The sequence below is a fragment of the Triticum aestivum genome, chromosome 6B, assembly GCF_018294505.1.
Source record: "Triticum aestivum cultivar Chinese Spring chromosome 6B, IWGSC CS RefSeq v2.1, whole genome shotgun sequence".
Lineage (NCBI taxonomy): Eukaryota > Viridiplantae > Streptophyta > Magnoliopsida > Poales > Poaceae > Triticum > Triticum aestivum.
In genome coordinates this window covers 495,275,853-495,300,634 of record NC_057810.1, presented here as the reverse complement: position 1 = coordinate 495,300,634, position 24,782 = coordinate 495,275,853, and the positions used below count along the sequence as shown (strand labels likewise).

The 24,782-nt window shown below is 49.6% G+C and overlaps 1 protein-coding gene across 1 annotated transcript; it reads right to left on the bottom strand.

The window, feature by feature from the left end:
* Positions 1-238: 238 nt before the first annotated feature.
* Positions 239-2,454, bottom strand: LOC123134292 (aluminum-activated malate transporter 10). The gene is made up of 3 exons (XM_044553563.1): positions 1,875-2,454; positions 1,617-1,757; positions 239-1,528 (listed from the first exon to the last, which is right to left on the bottom strand). Exons 1-3 carry the CDS (start codon positions 2,215-2,217, stop codon positions 546-548), a joined length of 1,467 nt encoding a protein of 488 aa, XP_044409498.1. The 5' UTR covers positions 2,218-2,454; the 3' UTR covers positions 239-545.
* Positions 2,455-24,782: the final 22,328 nt, after the last annotated feature.

The following is a 24,782-nucleotide window of genomic DNA, read 5'->3' as shown; positions in this document are numbered from 1 at the left end:
CAGACTGCACCAGAGAAATAGAAACATGGCATCGACTAGGGGAAAAGCACGGAGAGTGACCGCTGGGAGAATGGCGCCGTGTCTATAGGATTGGCTTATTTTAGCCTGTCCTGCAAAGCTCATGGCCTGATTCACTTTGTGCTCAGCCGCCTCTTCCGTCGGTTTGTACAAGTGTGGTACGCACACGGGTACGTGCTACTAGCAACTAGTGTCATTTCATATTCTGAAATGAGGAAAACTAGTGTCATTTCATCAGTTTGTATGATCGTGTCAAACATATATGTATGCACAGGTACAAGATGATGGATGCCGGTCTACTCTCCGATGATCATAAGCCGGTTTTTATTCTGACCTGAACGCCGCGGGTCAGAAGTTTATGCATCATCTTCTGTCCGCGGAAAATAATAACCAACGCTATAGACAAGAATGTAGTTACTAGGATATAACTAATTCGATGGTATTGTCAGGTTAAATCTGATCATACTCGGCTACTCGCCCAGTTCGATAAGTCCAGCTGCTCCGGAGCTCTTTCATAGACGCTCGTTTTAAACCTGTTCAGAAAGTTTGGTTGTTTTGTTTTCTTCAGGTGGCTCATCGGAGTCTGTCTCGTTCAATGGATGTACTTTCGTTTTCAGCTCGGCATCCCCCCTTTTGTCGTCATCATCGTCCGCCTGCTTGAAGCTGGCGAGGCTGGCCATCGTGTCCACGGCGTCGACCACGCTCTCGATCCTCGTCGATATCTCCGTCAGCAGCGACGCCACAGTGAAGAGCGGCATGGCGTCGATCAGTGACGCCTCCCCCGGCCCCCCGGCCAGGGTAAACGGGAGCTCCCGCATGTCGCCCTGCAGCTCGTGCACGGCCGTGTTCATGTCTGCCACGGCGAAGTCCAGCGCCGGGGAGGTCGTCATCGTGGCGACGGAGCTGGACGCCTCCCTCAGAACCCGCCCGCACTGCGCGCCCAGCCTCGTGCACACATCGGCGAGGAGCCGCTTGACGCTCTCGGGGGCCTGGACCTCGGCGCCGACGCAGCTGTTGAGGGTCTCCACGCAGTACGCGCAGTGGCGCATGGCGGCGCCGAGCTTAGTGTACTGGGCGTAGGGGTGGCGGAAGCCGAACTTGCCGTGCGCGGGCTCCCACCGCGCCAGGTTGGCCTGCGAGTCCTCGGACGCCTTGGAGTTGAGCACGCACTTGTAGCCGTCCGACTTGGCCTGCGCACTCTTCGCGCCCTCCTCGGCGAAGTAGTCCTCGACGCAGCCCTCCACGGCGGCCGCGAGCTTCTCCATGTTGCGCACCGTGAGCTGGTGCAGCTCCTGGCCAGCCCACACGGGCCAGATGAGCACGCAGACGGCGAGGCAGATGAAGATTCCGATGGCTATGGTGAGAAGCCGCTGCTGCGCCAGCGCCACCAGCTCGTCGACGCGGTACCCCGACACGGCCACCAGGCTGTATGTCAGGATGAAGATGGTCACGCCGTAGTCGAACCGGGCCTTCACCGTCGGTATGAACCGCGAGAAGGTGGCTGCCGCAGCTGCACGCGCACACATAGATAATTATTAGTACCTGTGGCAGAAAGCGTGGCCGATTTACGAGTGCGCACGAAGGTTTATAGTACGTACCAAGCAGAAAGAGGGAGCCACAGGTGATGACCGGCTCGAGCTTATCGCCGGACTTGCTCGCCACCCAGTTCACGCCCAGCGCGAGCACGCCGGCGCTCGCCGTCGCCACGGCCCTGTTGAACCCTTTGTACACGCTGCCGCCTACACGTCCATACACAAATAAAATCAGCGACCAAACCAAGAGTACGTGAATACATGCATGCTGAAGACATGCGATTGCAGCTGATCCGTTTTGTAATTCTACTAGGTGCGACTTACCAACAGTGTACTCGAAAATGACGACGACGGTCATGATGGCCCACATGGCAGCCCCTCCGACGCCGTCGTACAGAGGCCTGGTGTAGTAGAAGACGGAGACCAAGGTAAGAGCAACGCCGACTTTGAGGCCGTGCACCACTTTCCTCGGATCATCGGCGCCAATCTTCCACACCTTCTTGGCGAAGCCGGACACCGTGGCTCCGAGCATGAGCACGGAGGCGACCATCGACGCCCAGGCTCTCCCGGCCGGCCCGGCTTCGTACTCCACCGTCACCGACGCGCCCTCCGGCACCGTCACCCGCCACTCCAGCCCACTCTGCGGGTCCCTCGCGGCGGCCTCCATGATCACGGCAGAAGCAAGTCCAGACGAGTCCCTCCCTACTGCAAGCGTGCCAAGAAAATGCGGCCCGGCTGGCCGGCTCTAGTATGGTATATATAGGTTGACCGCTGCTTGTAGCCTCGCTTCTGCGTCACTTATTCTGTTGGAATTATGCTACGAGCTGACAGGAGGAGGGAGAAGGGGAGCAACGCAACGTTCCAAGGAAGGAACGAGGGAAAGGAAAGGCTGCCGGGCGAATGATCTCCCTGTCTTGGAATGTTGTGAGACACCAGGGGACTTGCTTATATAGGGACGAAGTTTTCCGAGGCACTCCAATGGACTTTGACGTGGGGCCGGGCTTCGCATTTGTCAGGGTGGAGATTGGAGACGACCGACCTCGCGCACGATACGTGCGTTTTTCGGCAAAAGGAAAACAAAGGAAAAGGGGGGGCAAGTGCGTCGCCAACAGGGTGGATGGAAATGGAGATGTGGTACGTACAGATCGAGTGCGGTTTCTCCACACGATCACGTTTTTTCTTTTTGAAAGGAGCACCGAGCACACGATCACGATCGATCTGCTTATCTTTGCCTGAGGGCGATCCTAGATTCCTGATCACTGCTTCCAGTCGTAGGAAAACTGACACATTCTCCACATCTATTAGTTTTTTTTTCTCGAATACGCACGAGTGTGCGTATCATATATTATAAAAGGAAAATGTAGAAACTCTTCGCACTTGATGTTACAATGTTATGTACAAATGACTCGACGGTCACCCCACCTGCCTATCTCGCTAATGAGGACTACTCGCTACTCTCCCACAATGCAAGGCCAACGAAGAACGTCTCGACTTCCCCTCACAGTAGTCCTGCCTGCTTCCAAGCCCTGGCCTCGCTTCCTATGCTCTTGAGCACCGCGAGTGTGGATGGCGCCGCTCCGTCAAAGACCACTGCATTACGGTGTGTCCACAACTTCCATTAGTTGTGTGAAGCACTATGTTTCTTTATGTGGAGTAGAAATTTTTTGGACAATCATGCTATGCATGTGCTGGAATGTGAGGGAAATTGGTTAAGATAAAAAAACGATTTTTAGAGAGATGATTTGTGATAGGAAATTCGATTTTGTTGGTCTTCAGGAGATCATTAAAGCTGTTTTTTTCTAAAAAAAAATTCAAAACAGAGACAAAAGTTTTGCCTCATTGATTAATTAAAAAGAAAAGAGTTGCCCAGCTAATTACGGAAAACCGGACGAAAACCGATACAAACAACTCATACGTGTACTACTCACGAAGTACAAAACATAATCTTTGTGGTCGGAGAAATTTTGCTGGTCTCTGTACGCGGGCGATCCTGAATTCCTACATCTGCTTGTCTAAAATCGATCTGTTTGTCTCTGCCTGCTGACTGCTTCGATTAGTTACTTGTTAGTTACCGCGTCGCATCAGCCGTTTCGTCCTTAGCCAATTCGATCCTGAATCTGTAGCACGACAAATTCGAACCATCTAGAGATTTGCTGCTACGTAATTGTCAGTTACTCAAGTCTTTGAGACCGATAGGGACGCTGCACAGGACACGCATGTAGTTCGAACTTGTTGGGCACAAACTCAATCGCGAGATCGATATATAGACGCCAGCAATATGAGCTCCGCCCGGCGATGATACAGGAGCATGGTACTAGTAGATCTCCCGTGGCGGCTTTGCTCGGTGAAATCGAGCGCCTACTCAAGGAGACAGAGAGTTTAATTATTACTTTTTATTATTATTCAAAACGAAGACAAAAAATGTGCCTCATCTATTAATTAAGTAAAGCGAATTGTCCAGTTAATTAATGAAAAATCGGGCAAAAACCATCACAAACCGCTGAGCGGCACACATAAGAGACCCACACGCGCCACTCCAAAGAGGGTCTCGTCGAGACAGCACATCGTTTAATTATTTTTCAACATACAGGAAAACAGACGCAGTCGACGGGAATGTCTTCTCCCACTGAACGCATATAGCCGTAAGGCCTGAAATAAATCCAGAAAAATATGAGCACTAGTTTAAGTAGGACTTAGATCGTGATGGGGGTGGAGATACCATTGTCCTTGTGTTAGACTGTATTTACATGTGTATATTGTAACGTTGTATACCACCTCATTATATATATATATGTGATAGGTCACCCCTAGAGGGTCGTGCCGGTTCTCCCCAAAGCCTATTGTCTTACATGGTATCACGCTAGGTTACGTCCGCTTCCGCCTAAAAACCCTAAACCGCCGCCGCCGCCGCCGCCGCCGCGCCCGCCGCCGCCGTCGCCCGACTGCTATGACGTCCGCCGCTGCGTCCGGCTCCACCGCCACCGGTTTTCTGCCGGCCTCCCTCGCGGCACTTCTCTCGAGGCCGCTGGATGCCGCCTCCCTTCAGGCGCCGATCGGGACACGGAGCGTCGGCTCCCTCTTCGCGCTCCCGCTGGCTGCTACTTCGCCCGGGCAGGCGCTTGTGGCTCACACCACCGCCGCCCCGTCAACCGCGGCTGTCGCGCCCTCGGCCACTGCGCCGCTGGTGGCGGAGGACGTCGCGCTGGCAGGCTTCGCGGCGTCAACCGCGGCCATCGCGCCCTCTGTCACCGCGCCGGCTGCCCCTCCGACTGTCTCCACGGTGTTCTCACCTCAGCCAGTCTCCTCGATGGGATCGCAGCCGCCGCCGCCGTTTCACTTCAGCCATCTCATCACCATCAAGTTGTCGTCGGACAATTACATCTTCTGGCGCGCGCAGGTTCTTCCGCTTCTTGGGAGTCACTACCTGCTCGGCTATGTCGACGGCTCTCTCCCTTGCCCTCCTGCGCTGGTTGACAGCGTGCATGGTCCGGTCTATAATCCGGCTCACCGTGTCTGGACAGGGCAGGATCAGGCGAACCTCTCCTCCATCCAGGGGTCGTTCTCTCCGGCCGTTGCTGGGCTTGTTGTCTTCGCCAAGACGTCCCACGAGGCATGGACTATTCTTGAGCGCTCGTTTGCGGCACAGTCGCAGGCTCGTGTATCTGGGCTCCGTCGCCAACTTGGGGAGTGTCAGAAGCTTGACTCCACCGCCACTGAGTTCTACAACAAAGACAAGAGTCTCGCCGACACGCTGGCCTCCATTGGACAGCCCCTCATCGACTTCGAGTTCAACTCGTTTATTGTCAATGGTCTTGATGAGGAGTATGACGCCCTAGTCGAGATCATCAATGAGAGGGGCAACTCCACGCCCATGCCAGCACACGAGGTTTTTTCACGCCTCCTGCTTACTGAGCAACGAGTCGAGACGCGCCGATCCAGGGGCAACGGCGCCCTCTCGGCAAACGCCGCCACCAAGGGTGGTCGCTCCTCTGCTTCATCCAGGGCTCCTTCGGGGCAGTCACCACCACCCGCCTCGGCCCCTCCTCCTACTGCGACGCTACCAGGGGCTGGCGGTTCCCGTGTGTGCCAGCTTTGTGGTCGCGATGGGCACTGGGCCTCGAAGTGTCACAAGCGCTTCCAGCGGGGTTTTCTTGGTCTTGGCAATGACGGGAAGGATACACGCAACTTTGCTCGCCAGGTCGCCATGGCTGATCGTCTGCCGCCGCAGAAGCCACAGGGACACACTCAGTCCTACTCCATTGATCCCCACTGGTACATGGACTCTGGGGCGACAGAGCACCTGACCAGTGAGATGGGGAAGCTTCACACTCGTGAACCCTACCATGGCTCCGACAAGATCCACACCGCCAATGGAGCAGGTATGCACATCTCTCATATTGGTCAAGCATCACTTCTCACTAGACATGCCAATAGGAGTCTTCAACTTGGCAATGTTCTTCGAGTTCCATCTGTGACACGTAATCTTCTTTCAGTTTCTAAACTCACTCGTGATAATAATGTGCTTTGTGAATTTCATCCTTTTGATCTTTTTATTAAGGATCGGGGCACGAGGGACATTCTTCTTAGTGGGCGGCTCTGCCAAGGTCTCTATCGTCTGGAGCATCCTGGCGTCGCTCGCGTCTTCAGTGGAGTTCGGGTATCTCCGTCACAGTGGCATGCTCGTCTTGGTCACCCGGCCACACCTATTGTCCGGCATGTTTTGCGTCGTCATGAGCTTCCTAGTGTGTCTAGTAATAAAGATGTAGCAGTGTGTGATGCTTGTCAGCAGGGGAAGAGTCATCAACTTCCTTTTTCGGAGTCCAGTCATGAGGTGAAACATCCTTTAGAACTTGTGTTTTCAGATGTATGGGGTCCTGCTCAGACTTCTGTTAGTGGTCATAATTATTATATCAGTTTTGTTGATGCTTACAGCCGCTTTACCTGGCTTTATCTTATCAAACGTAAATCTGATGTGTTTGATATTTTTGTTCAGTTCCAAAAACATGTTGAACGCCTTCTCAAGCACAAAATTGTTCATGTTCAGTCGGACTGGGGTGGCGAGTATCGCAACCTCAACTCCTTTTTTCAGTCGCTTGGGATCACTCACCGTTTAGCATGTCCACATACACATCAACAGAATGGTTCAGTAGAACGTAAGCATCGTCACATTGTTGAAGCTGGTCTGACTCTTTTGGCCCATGCATCTGTTCCGTTTCGTTTTTAGAGTGATGCTTTCACCACTGCATGTTTTCTCATCAATCGTACTCCCACTCGTGTTTTGAATATGAAGACTCCCATTGAAGTTCTCCTTAATGAACAACCGGACTACACCTTTCTCAAGGTGTTTGGGTGTGCTTGCTGGCCCCATCTCCGTCCATATAACAAGCGTAAGCTCGAGTTTCGTTCCAAGAAGTGTGTTTTTCTTGGTTATAGCTCTCTTCATAAAGGATACAAATGTCTTCATGTTCCCACTAATCGTGTCTACATCTCTCGGGATGTTGTGTTTGATGAGCATGTTTTTCCCTTTGCCAAACTCCCTGTGTCCACTACCGAGCCACCTGTCATGCATTCATCCTCTGTTGCTTCTGACCAATTTGATGATGTTGCATATTCTCCTCTATTGTTGCCTAACCATGGTGCAGGCACTGGTCGTGGGGCTCGTTTGGAGATTCTGGAAGCGCCATCTTTCTCTTCGTCGCCATCGCCTTCATCCTCGGCACCTTCTGTTGTGCATGAGGAGCACATGGCGCCCCTGCATGGCCTCGGTTTCCGTGCTCATGCACGGCCGATCGACGTCCTGGCCCGGTCGCCTCTGGCCTCTGGGCTGCCTTCGCCATCGTCGCGCCCTGCAACCCCGCCGACTGGGCCGGCCTCCTCGGTCCCCGTCTCGCCCAGGGCGTCGGGGCAGTCATCACCAGGCCTGGCCTCGCCCGCCCCTGCCTCGCCCAGGGTGTCTGGGCCCTTCTCACCAGGGCCGGCCTCGCCTGCTCTCGCCTCGCCAAGGCCGTCTGGGCCGGTGTCACCGGAGCTGGCCTCGCTCATCCTTGGTTCGCCCATGGCCTCTGAGCCCCTATCGTCGGGCCAGTCTTCGCCATGCAGCCCGGAGTCGTCTGTCCCGAGCTCGCCTGAGGTGATTCCTGCATCTCCGGCGACCGTCACGTCTCCGTCACCTTCGCCTCCGCCGGCTCCTGCTGCTGCTCTACGTCCACATACGCGCAGTCGGAGTGGCATTTTTCAGCCTAAGCAACGTCACGATGGCACAGTTGCTTGGTTAGCGGCGTGCATGTCTGCTGCTCTCGCAGATCCATCCTCTGAGCCACGCACGTATCAAGCTGCTATGCGCATTCCTCATTGGAGAGAGGCCATGGAGCAGGAGTATCAAGCGCTTCTTCGCAATCAGACATGGACTCTTGTTCCTCCACAATCACGGGTAAATGTCATTGATTCCAAATGGGTTTTCAAAGTGAAGAAGCATTCTGATGGGTCCATTGAGCGCTATAAGGCTCGTCTGGTTGCTCGTGGTTTTTGACAGTGTTTTGGACTTGACTATGAAGACACCTTCAGTCCAGTGGTCAAGCCTACTACCATCAGACTTCTTCTCTCTCTGGCTGTTACTCGAGGTTGGTTTCTTCGTCAGCTTGATGTTCAAAATGCTTTTCTTCATGGTGTCTTGGCAGAGGAGGTTTACATGCGCCAGCCTCCGGGTTTCTCTGTTCCGGATCACCCTGATCATCTCTGTCGTCTGTCCAAGGCAATTTATGGTCTGAAGCAGGCTCCTCGTGCTTGGCATGCTCGTCTTGCAATGGCTCTTCGTGCTCATGGTTTTGCATCATCAACTGCTGACTCCTCATTGTTTCTTCTTCAAAGGCCTGAGGTTACTATGTACTTGTTGGTCTATGTAGATGATATCATTTTGGTCAGCTCCTCTCAGTCGGCTGCTACTGCGCTTGTTCGCTCACTTGGTGCTGATTTTGCGGTCAAGGACCTTGGGAAGCTTCATTACTTTCTTGGTGTGGAGGTTACTTCTCGTGCTGCTGGCCTTGTTATGACGCAGAAGAAGTACTCTCTGGATTTGTTGCAGCGAGCTGGGATGCTTAAGTGCAAACCGACGACTACACCCATGTCTACCACTGATAAGCTCAATGCTGTTGATGGTGTGCTTCTTTCTTCTTCTGATGCGACCGAGTACCGGAGTATTGTTGGTGGGCTCCAGTACTTGACGATCACGCGACCAGACATTTCCTATGCTGTTAACCGAGTCTGCCAGTATCTGCAGTCACCCCGTGACACTCATTGGTCTGCTGTTAACTGGATTTTGCGCTATACTCGTTTCACGGTGGCTCATGGTTTGCATATTCGGCCTTCTGACTCTAGTTGTCTTTCAGCATATTCTGATGCAGACTGGGCTGGCAATCCGGATGACAGGCGATCCACGGGGGGTTATGCTGTCTTCTTTGGCTCTAACCTGATTGCCTGGAGTGCTCGGAAACAGGCTACTGTCTCGCGTAGCAGTACTGAGGCTGAGTATAAGGCTGTGGCCAATGCCACATCAGAGATTATCTGGGTACAGTCCTTGCTTCAGGAGTTAAGTATACCCCAATCACAGCCTCCTGTTCTTTGGTGTGATAACATCGGTGCTACATACCTTTCTGCAAATCCGGTATTCCATGCCCGAACGAAACACATTGAAGTTGACTATCACTTTGTGCGTGAACGTGTCTCTCAGAAGCAACTACAGATCAAGTTTATTTCTTCCAAGGATCAACTTGCTGACATCTTCATCAAGCCATTGCCTTTGCCACAGTTTGAGACTTGTAGGCGCAATCTTACCCTTCTAGATTCATTAGAAAGTGGCTAAGATTGAGGGAGGGTGTTAGACTGTATTTACATGTGTATATTGTAACGTTGTATACCACCTCATTATATATATATGTGATAGGCCACCCCTAGAGGGTCGTGCCGGTTCTCCCCAAAGCCTATTGTCTTACATCCAATCATAGACGCCTTCGCAGTCGATAAAGAGTTCAAAATTGTAGCTCCTCGTGATCGGTCAGTTGGGGCGTTCTTCTCCGCATGCAGTCCCGACAAGATTGTAAGCCTCTATGGCCGAACCACTCATTAATATGATCTCTTTTCACACAAAAAGAAAGATGTACTCGTTTTGTGGTAGGAATCAGATCTATTTGGAATTTGGATGGACGAGAACTATACAAATGCGGGAAGAATTGCTCCAATCGCCCCTAAATTGGATATTGAGAGCATATTCGTAACCCTCAACCTAAAGTGCACAGGAAAAGGCTTTAGAAATCGGTGGTCGTACGTGGATCTTGTGGTACAATCTGTACTTCAGCTGCATTCACTAGCTCTAGTAAGTAGCTCCTTGTAATTATGACTAGCCAGACAGTAGTGCGTGGGTGCATGCCGTAGCTTTTCCACTTTTATAACTGGCTTTTCTAAATCAAAAGTAAAACCTTTTTCATTTTCCTCCTCCTTTGTTGAAGGGCTCAATTTCATTTGAGGAAGTCAAATAAGGTGCATATCTACAAGACTGCACAGCAAAAATAGACTGGACGCACTCCGGGTGGCGATTTAACAGGCTTAAGCCCGCCCTCCAAAAATGTTATTACTACTCATTAGTGAGCTAAATATACCACTTGACAATTATATTGAAGTAATTTACATGTAACAATTCTAACGCATTTGCTAAGTAAGCTTAGGACTTGATATTTTGAGCCCACCCTTCATTGTCATGGTGGATTCGCCACACCTCCATCTAAGTCGATTTTGCAAGCTGCACACCACTATTTTTATGTGTTCTACTCCCTCCGTTTCTAAATATAAATCTTTTTAGAGATTTTTATATGGATTACATACGGATGTATATAGACATATTTTAGATTATAGATTCACTCATTTTGCTCCGTATATAGTTCATACTGAAATTTTTAAAAAGACTTATATTTAGGAGGGAAGGAAATACGTACCAACCAACTTAGAATTTGAAAAAAAAAAGGTATGCAAAAGGGATTTGATACAAGGAAAACAAAAGCACATATTGTACTAGTGTGTGAACATACTTAAATGAGTCAGGGCATACAGCTTAGGAGGGTCAACTTATCTATACAACGGTTGATATCCTATATATCTAAGAGAATGATCCAACTATTTCTAATTATCTCAACATGTGTGCTTCCACAACATTGAAATTTTGTAGTCGTTAGATTTACTAACTTGATCACTACATCCGTCCGATCTACGCATGAGAATATTTTACCATGCAACATGTATTAGTGCATTCTATGTGGATTTTAAATCACATTGCATTTATTTGTGACATGCACAACTTTTCATCGTAAGTATTTTTTGCTTATGCAGAAATTTCTCATAGAATTTTTATCGTAAATGACTGAATTAGTATTCTACATAATATTTTAAAACTATATATACCTAAGTATGCAGCAACGTGTGGGGCATCGTTTAGTTTAATGGAAGGACTCCAATTACTGGTTGGCGTCCTCCCATGGTGGTGTTAAAAGTATTCTCTAGAGGCAATAGCAAAATATTATTATTTATTTTTATGATCTTAATTAAGTTTAGATTTTTTTGTGCTATAATTGCAGTGGTTCTAGAATGTGGGATTTGGAGGGAAAGTCGTTTGTATATGTGAAAGGATAAACACCAAGTAGATGCCTAGTCACGCCTCTAATACTAGCTCATGTATTGGAAATGATCATGTTTTCCTGAGCAAAGGTGTTGGACAGATCCAACTTATGAAATAACTGCGAGATCTAATTGTCAATATTGTTGTTGGCATTTTCATCACATGTGTTAACGTATACCCATGTCCTTAGACCATGAGAATATCATGGATCTTCACTGAATGGTTACTTCGGGGTTGCCAAATGTTACCCGTAAATGGGTGACCATAACGGTAACTTTCGGGTATATCGGAAAAGTATGTCAAGGTAATTGATAGTTTAACACTAAGATTTGCTCCTTTGACGATGGAGAGACTCCGGGCCCACTTGGTATTGCAATATCCATCATTGTATGGCCAAACACAGTGTGAATGTGATCACAGGGATACTAGAATATGTAAACAAGAAAAAGGAACAAAACTGGTAACAAGGATAACTTGGTATTGGGATCAAAGAGTTTGTTCACAAAGATACGGATAAAATCTGACCTCAGTTTTGTAGTGTACCGCGAAGCAAAGAAAATTTTGTATAGAACATAATTTTTACTAGATAAAGATTGTGTGTGTGTGTGGGAGTTAATTAACATGGGTGTCCAGACCCTGCTATTAATTATTAACTGGAAGGTGTTCCGAGTCATGTACACAAGATACCAAACTCGTAGGGTCACACACACTTAACGATCAGTGGCTTGACGGAGTACTGTGAGATCAATAAAGAATGAGAGAAAGGCACTGGAAGTATTCTAGATGTTTTCAAAATTGTTTCCGGAAGTACCAGGAAGGTCCCGGTTTTGCCAAGAGTGTCCTGGAAAATTCTTGGGCAGCGGAAGATTCCGGAAGGGTCCAGAATGTTCTAGTGGGCTGCCCCTTGGGCAGCAGCCACATGTCCAGAGTAACTACCCTCCCCCACCCGCTCCCAACTTGGAGTCCAAGGAAGTGGTGTGTGGGGTAAGGGAGGGGAACCCTTGGAGCATCCTCCCACCTTTGGTGCGCCCGCCCTAGGGGTCTGCCTCCCTCCCCTAGTCGCGCCCCCATAGGTCATCTATAAATAGAGGGAAGGGGAAGCCCCCCATACATACAAGTCAAAAAGGTTGTGCCCACCCCTCCCCTTTCTGACACCTCTTGTCCATGCCGAAAAGTCGATCCGCCTCTCCTAGTTCCCAGATAGTATTCACTCCTAGACATGGAATGCTACCGAGATGGCGTGGCCAAGTTTCTGTAATGAAGTTGTTTCACTTCGGAATCACCGAGATGAAACGATCGGAACTACTGAAACGAGGTTCTTCCCTAGCCATTGCACTTCGGGCGCTCCTAGTTATTCTGCTTCGGTCTCACCGGGATATTCAACGGTCTAATCTTTTGCATAGGTCGGTCTCACCGAGAATTTGCTGTAATCGCCCCTTCCTCACCGGAGCCGGGCCAACCTTGTTTAGTAGACAGTCGGAAAGTCGTCGTGTTAAGGCCTTATAGGACCAGCGCACCAGAGTAGCAACCTTCACCGATGAAAAAACTCGTAGATCAGAATGATCAAACCTATAAACACCCGAACGAAGACCGGATCCAAACAAATCCACCGAAGACCAACACCGATCGAATCCCGCGAGATTCGACGAAGATACACCTCCACACGCCCTCCGACGATGCTAGATGCACCGCCGGGACGGGGATAGAATGTGGGAGATATTATTGCTACTAAGGAACATCGCCGCCACCGCCGCCACACAGCCCCAACCAAGACGTTGAGCCTAACAAAAACGAGAACATGGTCCCTCCCGCCGGCGGGGGGGGGGGGAGAGATCCTCCGCACCCCCATGGCCTAGAGGCCATCAAAGATGGGGCAGACGCGCGGCGGTGCCGACGGGACGAGAAGAGCTTTTCTTGTGGAGGAGAAAAAAAGGTTATTTGATCATGCAAATTTACAGACTTGCAGTATACATCCCCCGGCCCCTGTACATGTGTATTTTTCAGAATGTTTTGAAACTTAAATAGTTAATTTTTGATTTTTTTTCTTTCAAAGCCACGAATGAACGAAAGGATATCATCGCTCTAGTGCCTCTCGTGTCGCCTCCCACGCGGGCGGCTTGGGAGGGCACAGCCGCCGCCACCGCCGAGTTTCCATCCAGCGCCCTTCTCCCCCTCCGCCGTTGCTGATGGTTGGCGCCGGGCAAAGCTCATGCGTGTGACGGCAGCGGTGGAGGGTCTCTCCTCCCTCTCCCGGATCCGCGGCGGCTCAGGTGTCCTGATCCGCGGGGTGCGGCCCTCCCGGTGGTGTGGCGGATCCCGGAGGTGGTGTGCTCGCGACGGTGCATGGAGGCCCAGATCCACGGGTGTGGGACTCCTGGCAGCGTGCGGGCTCCCGACAGCGGGCTTGGGCAATGGCGTCGGCCACGCGGTGCTGGATCTCGTCGCTCGTGGCAGATATCGCCACTCCGGCCTTCATGGTGAAACCTTGACTTGGGGCGGCGACCTCGTTAGGCATGGCGACGGTGCCCTCGGCTGGTGACGTTCGCGGGGGGTGGATGGACGACATCTTGACTACGTGGGCGGTGAGTTGCCGGTGGATCTCCTCCGCGCTGCAGGCCTTCTCCCGCTGCACTTGGTGGCTTACGATCGCGGTCGTCGGCCCCGATGCGTTCGCGGGGGCTGGTAGAGGTGACATCGGACCGGAGGAAACTCTAGATGACTCGTTCATCCCAACGATGGCGACGTCCAGGGTCACCGTTCTCCTACTTGCAGGCGCCGTCGAGGTCCCTGCTCTCTACCCCGCCCCCATGCCTGGGTGAAAACCTAAAATCTCTTTAGATTGGGCGGCGGCGGCACTGCATGTGTCGTACCCTTCTTGAAGGCGCCGCTTGGGGCGTTTGGGTGCTCGGTTAGAGGAACTGCAGGGGAGGGGATGGGACCAGTGGCAGCAGGTGGTGTTCGCAACGGAGGAGTGGCGTGGCACGTCGACATTGGGGTCTTGCCGGTGGCCGTGTGATGATGGAAGAGCACAGGATGGTGGCGTTGTTTGGCGTCGTGATGGCGTCGACGACAGCTAAATCGGGCAAGGTAGATGCAACAGTACAACATTAAAGATGGATTGGTGGCAGGTGACTGCGGCGGCCTCATACCCGGCAGGCGTCCTGGTTGAGGAGTGCGCCGGACTGGTGGGTGCCCATACCCGGCAGGCGTCCTGATTGGGACCTCAGGTCTTAGATGTTAGGTTTGGCTGCGAGGTCTGTTTGGTATTAGGCCCAAAATATCAGCATCCCTTCATCAACTAGATAAGAGTAGCGACACATGTTGCCTAGACGGTGGCTTTAGGGCGTGTTCGGAAGCCCTCTGTGACCCAAAAATCCTGAACTCCAACGCCAGGAATCCTCCGCCAGCTTCTTACGATCGATCCGGGAGCGAGCGCTCCGTTCGGCAAGACTGCTTCTCGCTCGCATGAGGGAGCGAGCCGAAAGCCAGTAAAATCTCCCCTATGTGGCCCATCCGGAGCAGGCCCATTCCTAAACGGGGTGGGAAAGAAGGGCTGGGATGTAGGCCTGGTCGGGAGGAGATGCACGACGAGGTGCTCTCGCCTGCTCGATCGAACCAGTACGCGCTGTTTCACTTGGCGGTGGCACCCTCGGTGTAATTATCCGCAACTCCCGCTTCTGAATTTCCGCGGAGCTCGAGTTTTCCAACTCCGTGACTCCACCAAATTTGCACGTACCGAATCGCCAGCTTCTCTCCCGTATAACCAGGAGTTGGAGCGTTCGGGTGAGATCTGGATCGGGAGTTGACGGAGTTGAAAGTTGGAGGGCTCCCGAACACGCCCTTAGTCTTACTGTTGTCTAATTTTGTAAACTCTTGTGTGAATAATTAATAAAATGGATGCATGCATCCTCCAGATGCAGAGGCAGAGGGTCCTTCTTTTCTAAAAGAAAAAATCAGGCTCCATGAAGCCCAAGCTCTATTAGGAATTTCCGGTCCAAAATGTTCAATATTAATACATATCGCTTTACGCCAATTCTCTCCTTCTGATTCTTACCCCAAGACTTGCATTTATCTAGCGTGGCTAAATCAATGATCGAGATGTACAACTAGCTAGTGGCAGCAGCTGTAACCAACAGACAGATGGATGGATTGAGCCGCCGAAATATCACGCCCCAACTCGCGACCGACGGCAACGGCGGCCTGCAACTAGCGTCTCTCCCACCTTGGGTCTCACCGAGTCACCAGCGCACCGTACTCCGCCCGCACTCGCGAGTACGTCGTCGCTCCCTCGCTGTCACCTCACCGGCTGTGGCGGATGACTGGTTGGTGCAGTGCGAAACACTTCCACAGCACACACCGCACGCCGCACACTTCCTTCCGCTGGCCGGTTCCCTACTCCGGCCGGTGGCGACCGGCCGGTGGGGGGCGCCACGCGTGCCGTTCGCCGTACGGGCCGAAGAAACGTGCCCACGCCAGCGCATACAATTTGTGGTCGACAGAATCTTGGCGTCGCTTTGCTCTGCTCCCACGGTACGTTCCTTCTCCGGTCAGGCCGGGGTCGATGGTGCTCTCGACCAGGAGCTTCGCTCTCTTCCATCGTCATACCGAGAAGATCGTGGAGAATGACCAATGGAGATCCGATCGAGACTGTTTTTTATCTTCCCGGAGGGGATTGCTTGATCGTTCGGTCGCTGTCTCCTGGCTCATTTAGCGATGGCCTAATTGCCTACTCTGGTAGAGTCCGGAATTGTGCGAACTGATGTCAAACGACACGATCATCGAGTGTGTGCAGCCGAGACGCAAGGCGATGATGCGCACCAGTCAATCACAACATCACTGCTCTAGCACCGCGGGAATTATTGCTCCGTTTAGAGATTCCGTGCGAACCATCTGTGATACATGGCGCTGCAAACTGTTGATCGCCTGGGAAATTCGTTGACATCAACGGATCGGGTGATATCAGGAGATGACAGATACACCGGTTTAATTGTCCTCTTCACTGTGGCCAGGGAAGCCATACCCACACATCCGCGGGGATGCTCGCCGCACCTCCGCCGCCTGCTCCGCCGCACTCCCTTCCGCTCCGCAGCAAAAGCCAGAAATCCAGAAGCACTGGAACTACTCGGTTCCCACCCCACCAGGCCACCACTCCATCTCGCCGCCGCCGCTGTTCCGAGGTGCCGATTTAGCGAGGAGTGCTGGGCTACAGATCTGGCCAGATCGGTGGTCTGGACCAGCGTCTCCCGTCGCCACAGATGGACACCGGCGGCGAGGGGAACAGGGCATCAGGCCAAGAGATTGTTGGTTTGGTGTCCGATTTGGGGAGGAAACAGAGGGCCGTGGCACGAGCAACAAGGGATGCAGAAATTGCAGCAGGACAGGTACACGACGTGCGGATGCTGCTTGCTCCACGAGCCATGTTGAGGATGTTGGGGAACGTAGCAGAAATTCAAAATTTTCCTACGTGTCACCAAGATCTATCTATGGAGAAACCAGCAACGAGGAGAAGGAGAGTGCATCTACATACCCTTGTAGATCGCTAAGCGGAAGCGTTCAAGAGAACAGGGTTGAAGGAGTCGTACTCGTCGTGATCCAAATCACCGGAGATCCTAGTGCCGAACGGACGGCACCTCCGCATTCCACACACGTATAGCCCGGTGACGTCTCTCACGCCTTGATCCAGCAAGGAGAGAGGGAGAGGTTGAGAAATACTCCATCCAGCAGCAGCACAACAGCGTGGTGGTGATGGAGGAGCGTGGCAATCCTGCAGGGCTTCGCCAAGCAATTGCGGGAGAGGAGGAGGTGTCACGGGAGGGAGGGAGGCGCCAGGGCTTCAGGTGTGGATGCCCTCCCTCCCCTCCACTATATATAGGGGCAAGGGAGAGGGGGGAGGCGCAGCCTTGCCCCTTCCTCCAAGGAAGGGGTGCGGCCAAGAGGGGGGGAGGAGTCCATCCTCCCCAAGGCACCTCGGAGGTGCCTTCCCCCTTGAGGACTCTTCCCTCCCCAAGTTTCCTTGGCGCATGGGCCTCTTGGGGCTGGTGCCCTCGGCCCATATAGGCCAAGGCGCACCCCCTACAGCCCATGTGGCCCCCCAGGGCAGGTGGACCCCCCCGGTGGACCCCCGGACCCCTTTCGGCACTCCCGGTACAATACCGATAAAGTGCGAAACTTTTTCGGCGACCAAAACAGGACTTCCCATATATAAATCTTTACCTCCGGACCATTCCGGAACTCCTCTTGACGTCTGGGATCTCATCCGGGACTCCGAACAACATTCGGTAACCACATACAAACTTCCTTTATAACCCTAGCGTCATCGAACCTTAAGTGTGTAGACCCTACGGGTTCGGGAGACATGTAGACATGACCGAGACGTTCTTCGGTCAATAACCAACAGCGGGATCTGGATACCCATGTTGGCTCCCACATGTTCCATGATGATCTCATCGTATGAACCACGATGTCAAGGACTCAATCGATCCCGTATACAATTCCCTTTGTCTAACGGTATTGTACTTGCCCGAGATTCGATCGTCGGTATACCGATACCTTGTTCAATCTCGTTACCGGCAAGTCTCTTTACTCGTTCCGTAACACATCATCCCGTGATCAACCCCTTGGTCACATTGTGCACATTATGATGATGTCCTACCGAGTGGGCCCAGAGATACCTCTCCGTTTACACGGAGTGACAAATCCCAGTCTCGATTCGTGCCAACCCAACAGACACTTTCGGAGATACCTGTAATGCACCTTTATAGCCACCCAGTTACGTTGTGATGTTTGGTACACCCAAAGCATTCCTACGGTATTCGGGAGTTGCACAATCTCATGGTCTAAGGAAAAGATACTTGACATTAGAAAAGCTTTAGCATACGAACTACACGATCTTTGTGCTAGGCTTAGGATTGGGTCTTGTCCATCACATCATTCTCCTAATGATGTGATCCCGTTATCAACGACATCCAATGTCCATAGCCAGGAAACCATGACTATCTGTTGATCACAACGAGCTAGTCAACTAGAGGCTCACTAGGGACATATTGTGGTCTATGTATTCACACTTGTATTACGATTTCCGGATAATACATTATAGCATGAATAAAAGACTATTATCATGAACAAAGAAATATAATAATAACACTTTTATTATTACCTCTAGGGTATATTTCCAACAGTCTCCCACTTGCACTAGAGTCAATAATCTAGTTCACATCACCATGTGATTAACACTGACAGGTCACATCACCATGTGACCAACATCCAAAGAGTTTACTAGTGTCATTAAACTAGTTCACATCATCATGTGATTAAGACTCAATGAGTTCTGGGGTTTGATCATGTTCTACTTGTGAGAGAGGTTTTAGTCAACGGATCTGTAACATTCAGATCCGTATGTACTTCACAAATTTCTAGGTCATATTGTAAATGCTGCTTCCACGCTCCACTTGGAGTTATTCCAAATGGTTGCTCCACTATACGTATCCGGTTTGCTACTCAGAGTCATTCGGATAGGTGTTAAAGCTTGCATCAACGTAACCCTTTACGCCGAACTCTTTATCACCTCCATAATCGAGAAACATATCCTTATTCCTCTAAGGATAACTTTGATCGCTATCTGATGATCCACTCCTCGATCACCTTTGTACTCTCTTGTCAGACATGTGGCAAGGCACACATCAGGTGCGGTACTTAGCATAGCATACTGTAGAGCCTACGTCTAAAGCATAGGGGACGACCTTCGTCCTTTCTCTCTTTTCTGCCGAGGTCGAGGTTTAAGTCTTAACTTCGTACCTTACAACTCAGGCAAGAACTTCTTCTTTGACTGATCCATCTTGAACACCTTCAAGATCATGTCAAGGTATGTGCTCATTTGAAAGTATCATTAAGCATTTTGATCTATCCTTATAGATCTTGATGCTCAATGTTCACGTAGCTTAATCCAGGTTTTCTATTGAAAAACACCTTTCAAATAACCCTATATGCTTTCTAGAAAATCATTTCTGATCATCAACATGTCAACAACATATACTCATCAGAAATTCTATAGTGCTCCCACTCACTTCTTTGGAAATACAAGTTTCTCATGAACTTTGTATAAACCCAAAATCTTTGATCATCTCATCAAAGCGCACATTCCAACTCCGAGATGCTTACTCCAGTCCTTAGAAGGATTGCTGGAGCTAGCATACCTTTTAGCATCCTTAGGATCGACAAAACCTTTCTGATTGTATCACATACAACCTTTCCTTACGAAAGTTGGTAAGGAAACTCGTTTTGACATCCATCTGCCAGATTTCATAAATGCAGCTTATGCTAACATGATTCCGACGGACTTAAGCATCGATACGGATGAGAAAATCTCATCGTAGTCAACTCCTTTAACTTGTGAAAAACTCTTCGCCACAAGTCGAGCTTCATAGATGGTGACATTACCATCCACGTCCGTCTTCTTCTTAAAAGATCCATTTATCTCAATGGCTTGCCGATCATTGGGCAAGTCCACCAAAGTCCATGCTTTGTTCTGATACATGGATCCTATCTCGGATTTCATGTCTTCTAAACATTTGTCGGAATATGGGCCCACCATCGCTTCTCCATAGCTCGTAGGTTCATTGTTGTCTAGCAACATGACCTTCAAGACAGGATTACTGTACCACTCTGAAGTAGTACGTATCCTTGTCACCCTACGAGGTACGGCAGTGACTTGATACGAAACTTCATGATCACTATCATAAGCTTCTACTTCAATTGGTGTAGGTGCCACATGAACAACTTCCTGTGCCCTGATACACACTGGTTGAAGTGATGGTTCAATAACCATATCAAGTCTCCACCATCCTCCCACTCAACTCTTTTGAGAGAAACCTTTCCTCGAGAAAGGACCTGATTCAAGAAACAATCCATATTGCTTTCGGATCTGAATTAGGAGGTATACCCAACTGTTTTGGTTGTCCTATGAAGATGCATTTTATCCGCTTTGGGTTCGAGCTTATCAATCCTGAAACTTTTTCACATAAGCGTCGCAGCCCCAAACCTTTAAGAAACGACAACTTAGGTTTCTCTAAACCATAATTCATACAGTGTCATCTCAACGGAATTACGTGGTGCCCTATTTAAAGTGAATGTGGTTGTCTCTAATGCCTAACCCATGAACAATAGTGGTAATTCGATAAGAGACATCATGGTACGCACCATATCCAATATGGTGCAACTATGATGTTCGGACACACCATCACACTATGGTGTTCCAGGCGGTATTAATTGCGAAACAATTTCCACAATGTCTTAATTGTGTGCCAAAACTCGTAACTCAGATATTTCATCTCTATGATCATATCATAGACATTTTATCCTCTTGTCACAATGATCTTCTACTTCACTTTGAAATTACTTGAACCATTCAATAATTCAGACTTGTGTTTCATCAAGTAAATATTCTCAACATCTACTCGAATCATCTATGAAGTAAGAACATAACGATATTCACTGCATGCCTCAACACTCATTGGACTGCACACATCAAAATGTGTTACTTCCAACAAGTTGCTATCTTGTTCCATCTTATTGAAAACGAGGCTTTTCAGTCATCTTGACCATGTGGTATGATTTGCATATCTCAAGTGATTGAAAATCAAGTGAGTCCAAACGATCCATCTGCATGGAGTTTCTTCATGCGTATACACCAATAGACATGGTTCGCATGTCTCAAACTTCTCAAAAACGAGTGATCCAAAGATCCATCAACATGGAGCTTCTTCATGCGTTTTATACCATTATGACTTACATGGCAGTGCCACAAGTAAGTGGTACTATCATTACTATCTTATATCTTTTGGCATGAAAATGTGTATCACTACGATCGAGATTCAATATACCATTCCTTTAGGTGCAAGACCATTGAAGGTATTATTCAAATAAATAGAGTAACCATTATTCTCTTTAAATGAATAACCGTATTGCGATAGACATAATCCAATCATGTCTATGCTCAACGCAAACACACAATGACAGTTATTCAGGTTTAATAATAATCTTGATGGTAGAGGGAGTGTGCGATGTTTGATCACATCAAACTTGGAAACACTTCCAACACATATCGTCAGCTCACCTTTAGCTAGTCTCCGTTTATTCCATAGCTCTTTTATTTCGAGTTACTAACACTTAGCAACTGCACCGGTATCTTAATACCCTGGTGCTACTAGGAGTACTAGTAAAGTACACATTAATATAATGTATATCCAATATACTTCTATCGACCTTGCTAGCCTTCTCATCTACCAAGTATCTAGGGTAATGCTGCTCCAGTGGTTGTTCCCTTATTACAGAAGCACTTAGTCTCGGGTTTGGGTTCAACCTTGGGTTTCTTCACTAGAGCAGCAGCTGATTTGCCATTTCATAAAGTATCCCTTCTTGCCCTTGCCCTTCTTGAAACTAGTGGTTTCACCAACCATCAACAATTGATGCTCCTTCTTGATTTCTACTTTCGCGATGTCAAACAACGCGAATACCTCAAGGATCATCATCTCTATCCTTGATATGTTATAGTTCATCACGAAGCTCTAGCAGCTTGGTGGCAATGACTTTGGGGAAACATCACTATCTCATCTGGAAGATCAACTTCCACTCGATTCAAGTGATTGTTGCACTCAGACAATCTGAGCACAAGCTCAATGATTGAGCTTTTCTCCTTGAGTTTGCAGGCTAAGAAAATCGTCGGAGGTCTTATACCTCTTGACGTGGGCACGAGCCTGAAATCCTAATTTCAGCCCTCGAAACATCTCATACGTTCCGCGATGTTTCGAAAAACATCTTTGGTGCCTCTACTTAAGCCATTTAACTGAACTATCGTAGTTATCAAAACGTGTATGTCCGATGTTCGTAACATCCACTGACGACGTTTGGGGTTCAGCACACTGAGCGGTGCATTAAGGACATAAGCTTTCTACTGTCCGCATAATCGCTACTATCAACTTTCAACTATATTTTCTCTAGGAACATATCTAAAAAGTGGAACTAAAGCGCGAGCTTACGACATAATTTGCAAAGATCTTTTGACTATGTTCAGGATAATTAAGTTCATCTTATGAACTCCCACTCAGATAGACATCCCTCTGGTCATCTAAGTGATTACATGATCCGAGTCAACTAGGCCGTGTCCGATCATCACGTGAGACGGACTAGTCATCATCGGTGAACATCTTCATGTTGATCGTATCTACTATACGACTCATGCTCGACCTTTCGGTCTCTGTGTTCTGAGGCCATGTCTGTACATGCTAGGCTCGTCAAGTTAACCCTAAGTGTATTGCATGTGTAAATCTGTCTTACACCCGTTGTATGTGAACGTAAGGATCTATCACACCCGATCATCACGTGGTGCTTCGAAACGACGAACTGTAGCAACGGTGCACAGTTAGGGGAGAACACTTCTTGAAATTGGTGTAAGGGATCATCTTATTTACTACCGTCATTCTAAGTAAACAAGATGCATAAACATAATAAACATCACATGCAATCAAATAGTGACATGATATGGCCAATATCATTTTGCTCCTTTTGATCTCCATCTTCGGGGCTCCATGATCATCATCGTCACCGGCATGACACCATGATCTCCATCATCATGATCTCCATCATCGTGTCTTCATGAAGTTGTCTCGCCAACTATTACTTCTACTACTATGGCTACCGGTTAGCAATAAAGTAAAGTAATTACATGGCGTTGTTCAATGACACGCAGGTCATACAATAAATTTAAGACAACTCCTATGGCTCCTGCCGGTTGTCATACTCATCGACATGCAAGTCGTGAATCCTATTACAAGAACATGATCAATCTCATACATCACATATCATTCATCACATTCTTCTTGGCCATATCACATCACAAAGCATACCCTGCAAAAACAAGTTAGACGTCCTCTAATTGTTGTTTGCATGTTTTACGTGGCTGCTATGGGTTTCTAGCAAGAACGTTTCTTACCTACGCAAAACCACAACGTGATATGCCAATTGCTATTTACCCTTCATAAGGACCCTTTTCATCGAATCTGTTCCGACTAAAGTGGGAGAGACTGGCACCCGCTAGCCACCTTATGCACCAAGTGCATGTCATTCGGTGGAACCTGTCTCACGTAAGAGTACGTGTAAGGTCGGTCCGGGCCGCTTCATCCCACAATACCGTCGAAACAAGATTGGACTAGTAACGGTAAGCATATTGAACAACATCAACGCCCACAACTACTTTGTGTTCTACTCGTGCAAAGAATCTATGCAATAGACCTAGCTCATGATGCCACTGTTGGGGAACATAGCAGAAATTCAAAATTTTCCTACGTGTCACCAAGATCTATCTATGGAGAAACCAGCAACGAGGGGAAGGAGAGTGCATCTACATACCCTTGTAGATCGCTAAGCGGAAGCGTTCAAGAGAACGGGGTTGAAGGAGTCGTACTCGTCGTGATCCAAATCACCGGAGATCCTAGTGCCAAACGGACGGCACCTCCGCGTTCAACACACGTACAGCCCGGTGGCGTCTCCCATGCCTTGATCCATCAAGGAGAGAGGGAGAGGTTGAGGAAGACTCCATCCAGCAGCAGCACAACGGCGTGGTGGTGATGGAGGAGCGTGGCAATCCTGCAGGGCTTCGCCAAGCAATTGCGGGAGAGGAGGAGGTGTCACGGGAGGGAGGGAGGCGCCAGGGCTTCAGGTGTGGATGCCCTCCCTCCCCTCCACTATGTATAGGGGCAAGGGAGAGGGGGGAGGCGCAGCCTTGCCCCTTCCTCCAAGGAAGGGGTGCGGCCAAGAGGGGGGGAGGAGTCCATCCTCCCCAAGGCACCTCGGAGGTGCCTTCCCCCTTGAGGACTCTTCCCTCCCCAAGTTTCCTTGGCGCATGGGCCTCTTGGGGCTGGTGCCCTTGGCCCATATAGGCCAAGGCGCACCCCCTACAGCCCATGTGGCCCCCCGGGGCAGGTGGACCCCCGGACCCCTTTCGGCACTCCCGGTACAATACCGATAAAGTGCGAAACTTTTCCGGCGACCAAAACAGGACTTCCCATATATAAATCTTTACCTCCGGAGCATTCCGGAACTCCTCGTGACGTCTGGGATCTCATCCGGGACTCCGAACAACATTCGGTAACCACATACAAACTTCCTTTATAACCCTAGCGTCATCGAACCTTAAGTGTGTAGACCCTACGGGTTCGGGAGACATGTGGACATGACCGAGACGTTCTCCGGTCAATAACCAACAGCGGGATCTGGATACCCATGTTGGCTCCCACATGTTCCACGATGATCTCATCGGATGAACCACGATGTCAAGGACTCAATCGATCCCGTATACAATTCCCTTTGTCTAACGGTATTGTACTTGCCCGAGATTCGATCGTCGGTATACCGATACCTTGTTTAATCTCGTTACCGGCAAGTCTCTTTACTCGTTCCGTAACACATCATCCCGTGATCAACCCCTTGGTCACATTGTGCACATTATGATGATGTCCTACCGAGTGGGCCCAGAGATACCTCTCCGTTTACACGGAGTGACAAATCCCAGTCTCGAT

Coding starts and splice junctions, on each gene's coding strand:
- LOC123134292 (XM_044553563.1), bottom strand. CDS start 2,217: ATGGAGGCCGCCGCGAGGGACCCGCAGAGTGGGCTGGAGTGGCGGGTG. Junction 1,758..1,874: donor CATTTTCGAGTACACTGTTG/GTAAGTCGCACC, acceptor ATGGACGTGTAG/GCGGCAGCGTGTACAAAGGG. Junction 1,529..1,616: donor TGGCTCCCTCTTTCTGCTTG/GTACGTACTATA, acceptor GTGCGCGTGCAG/CTGCGGCAGCCACCTTCTCG.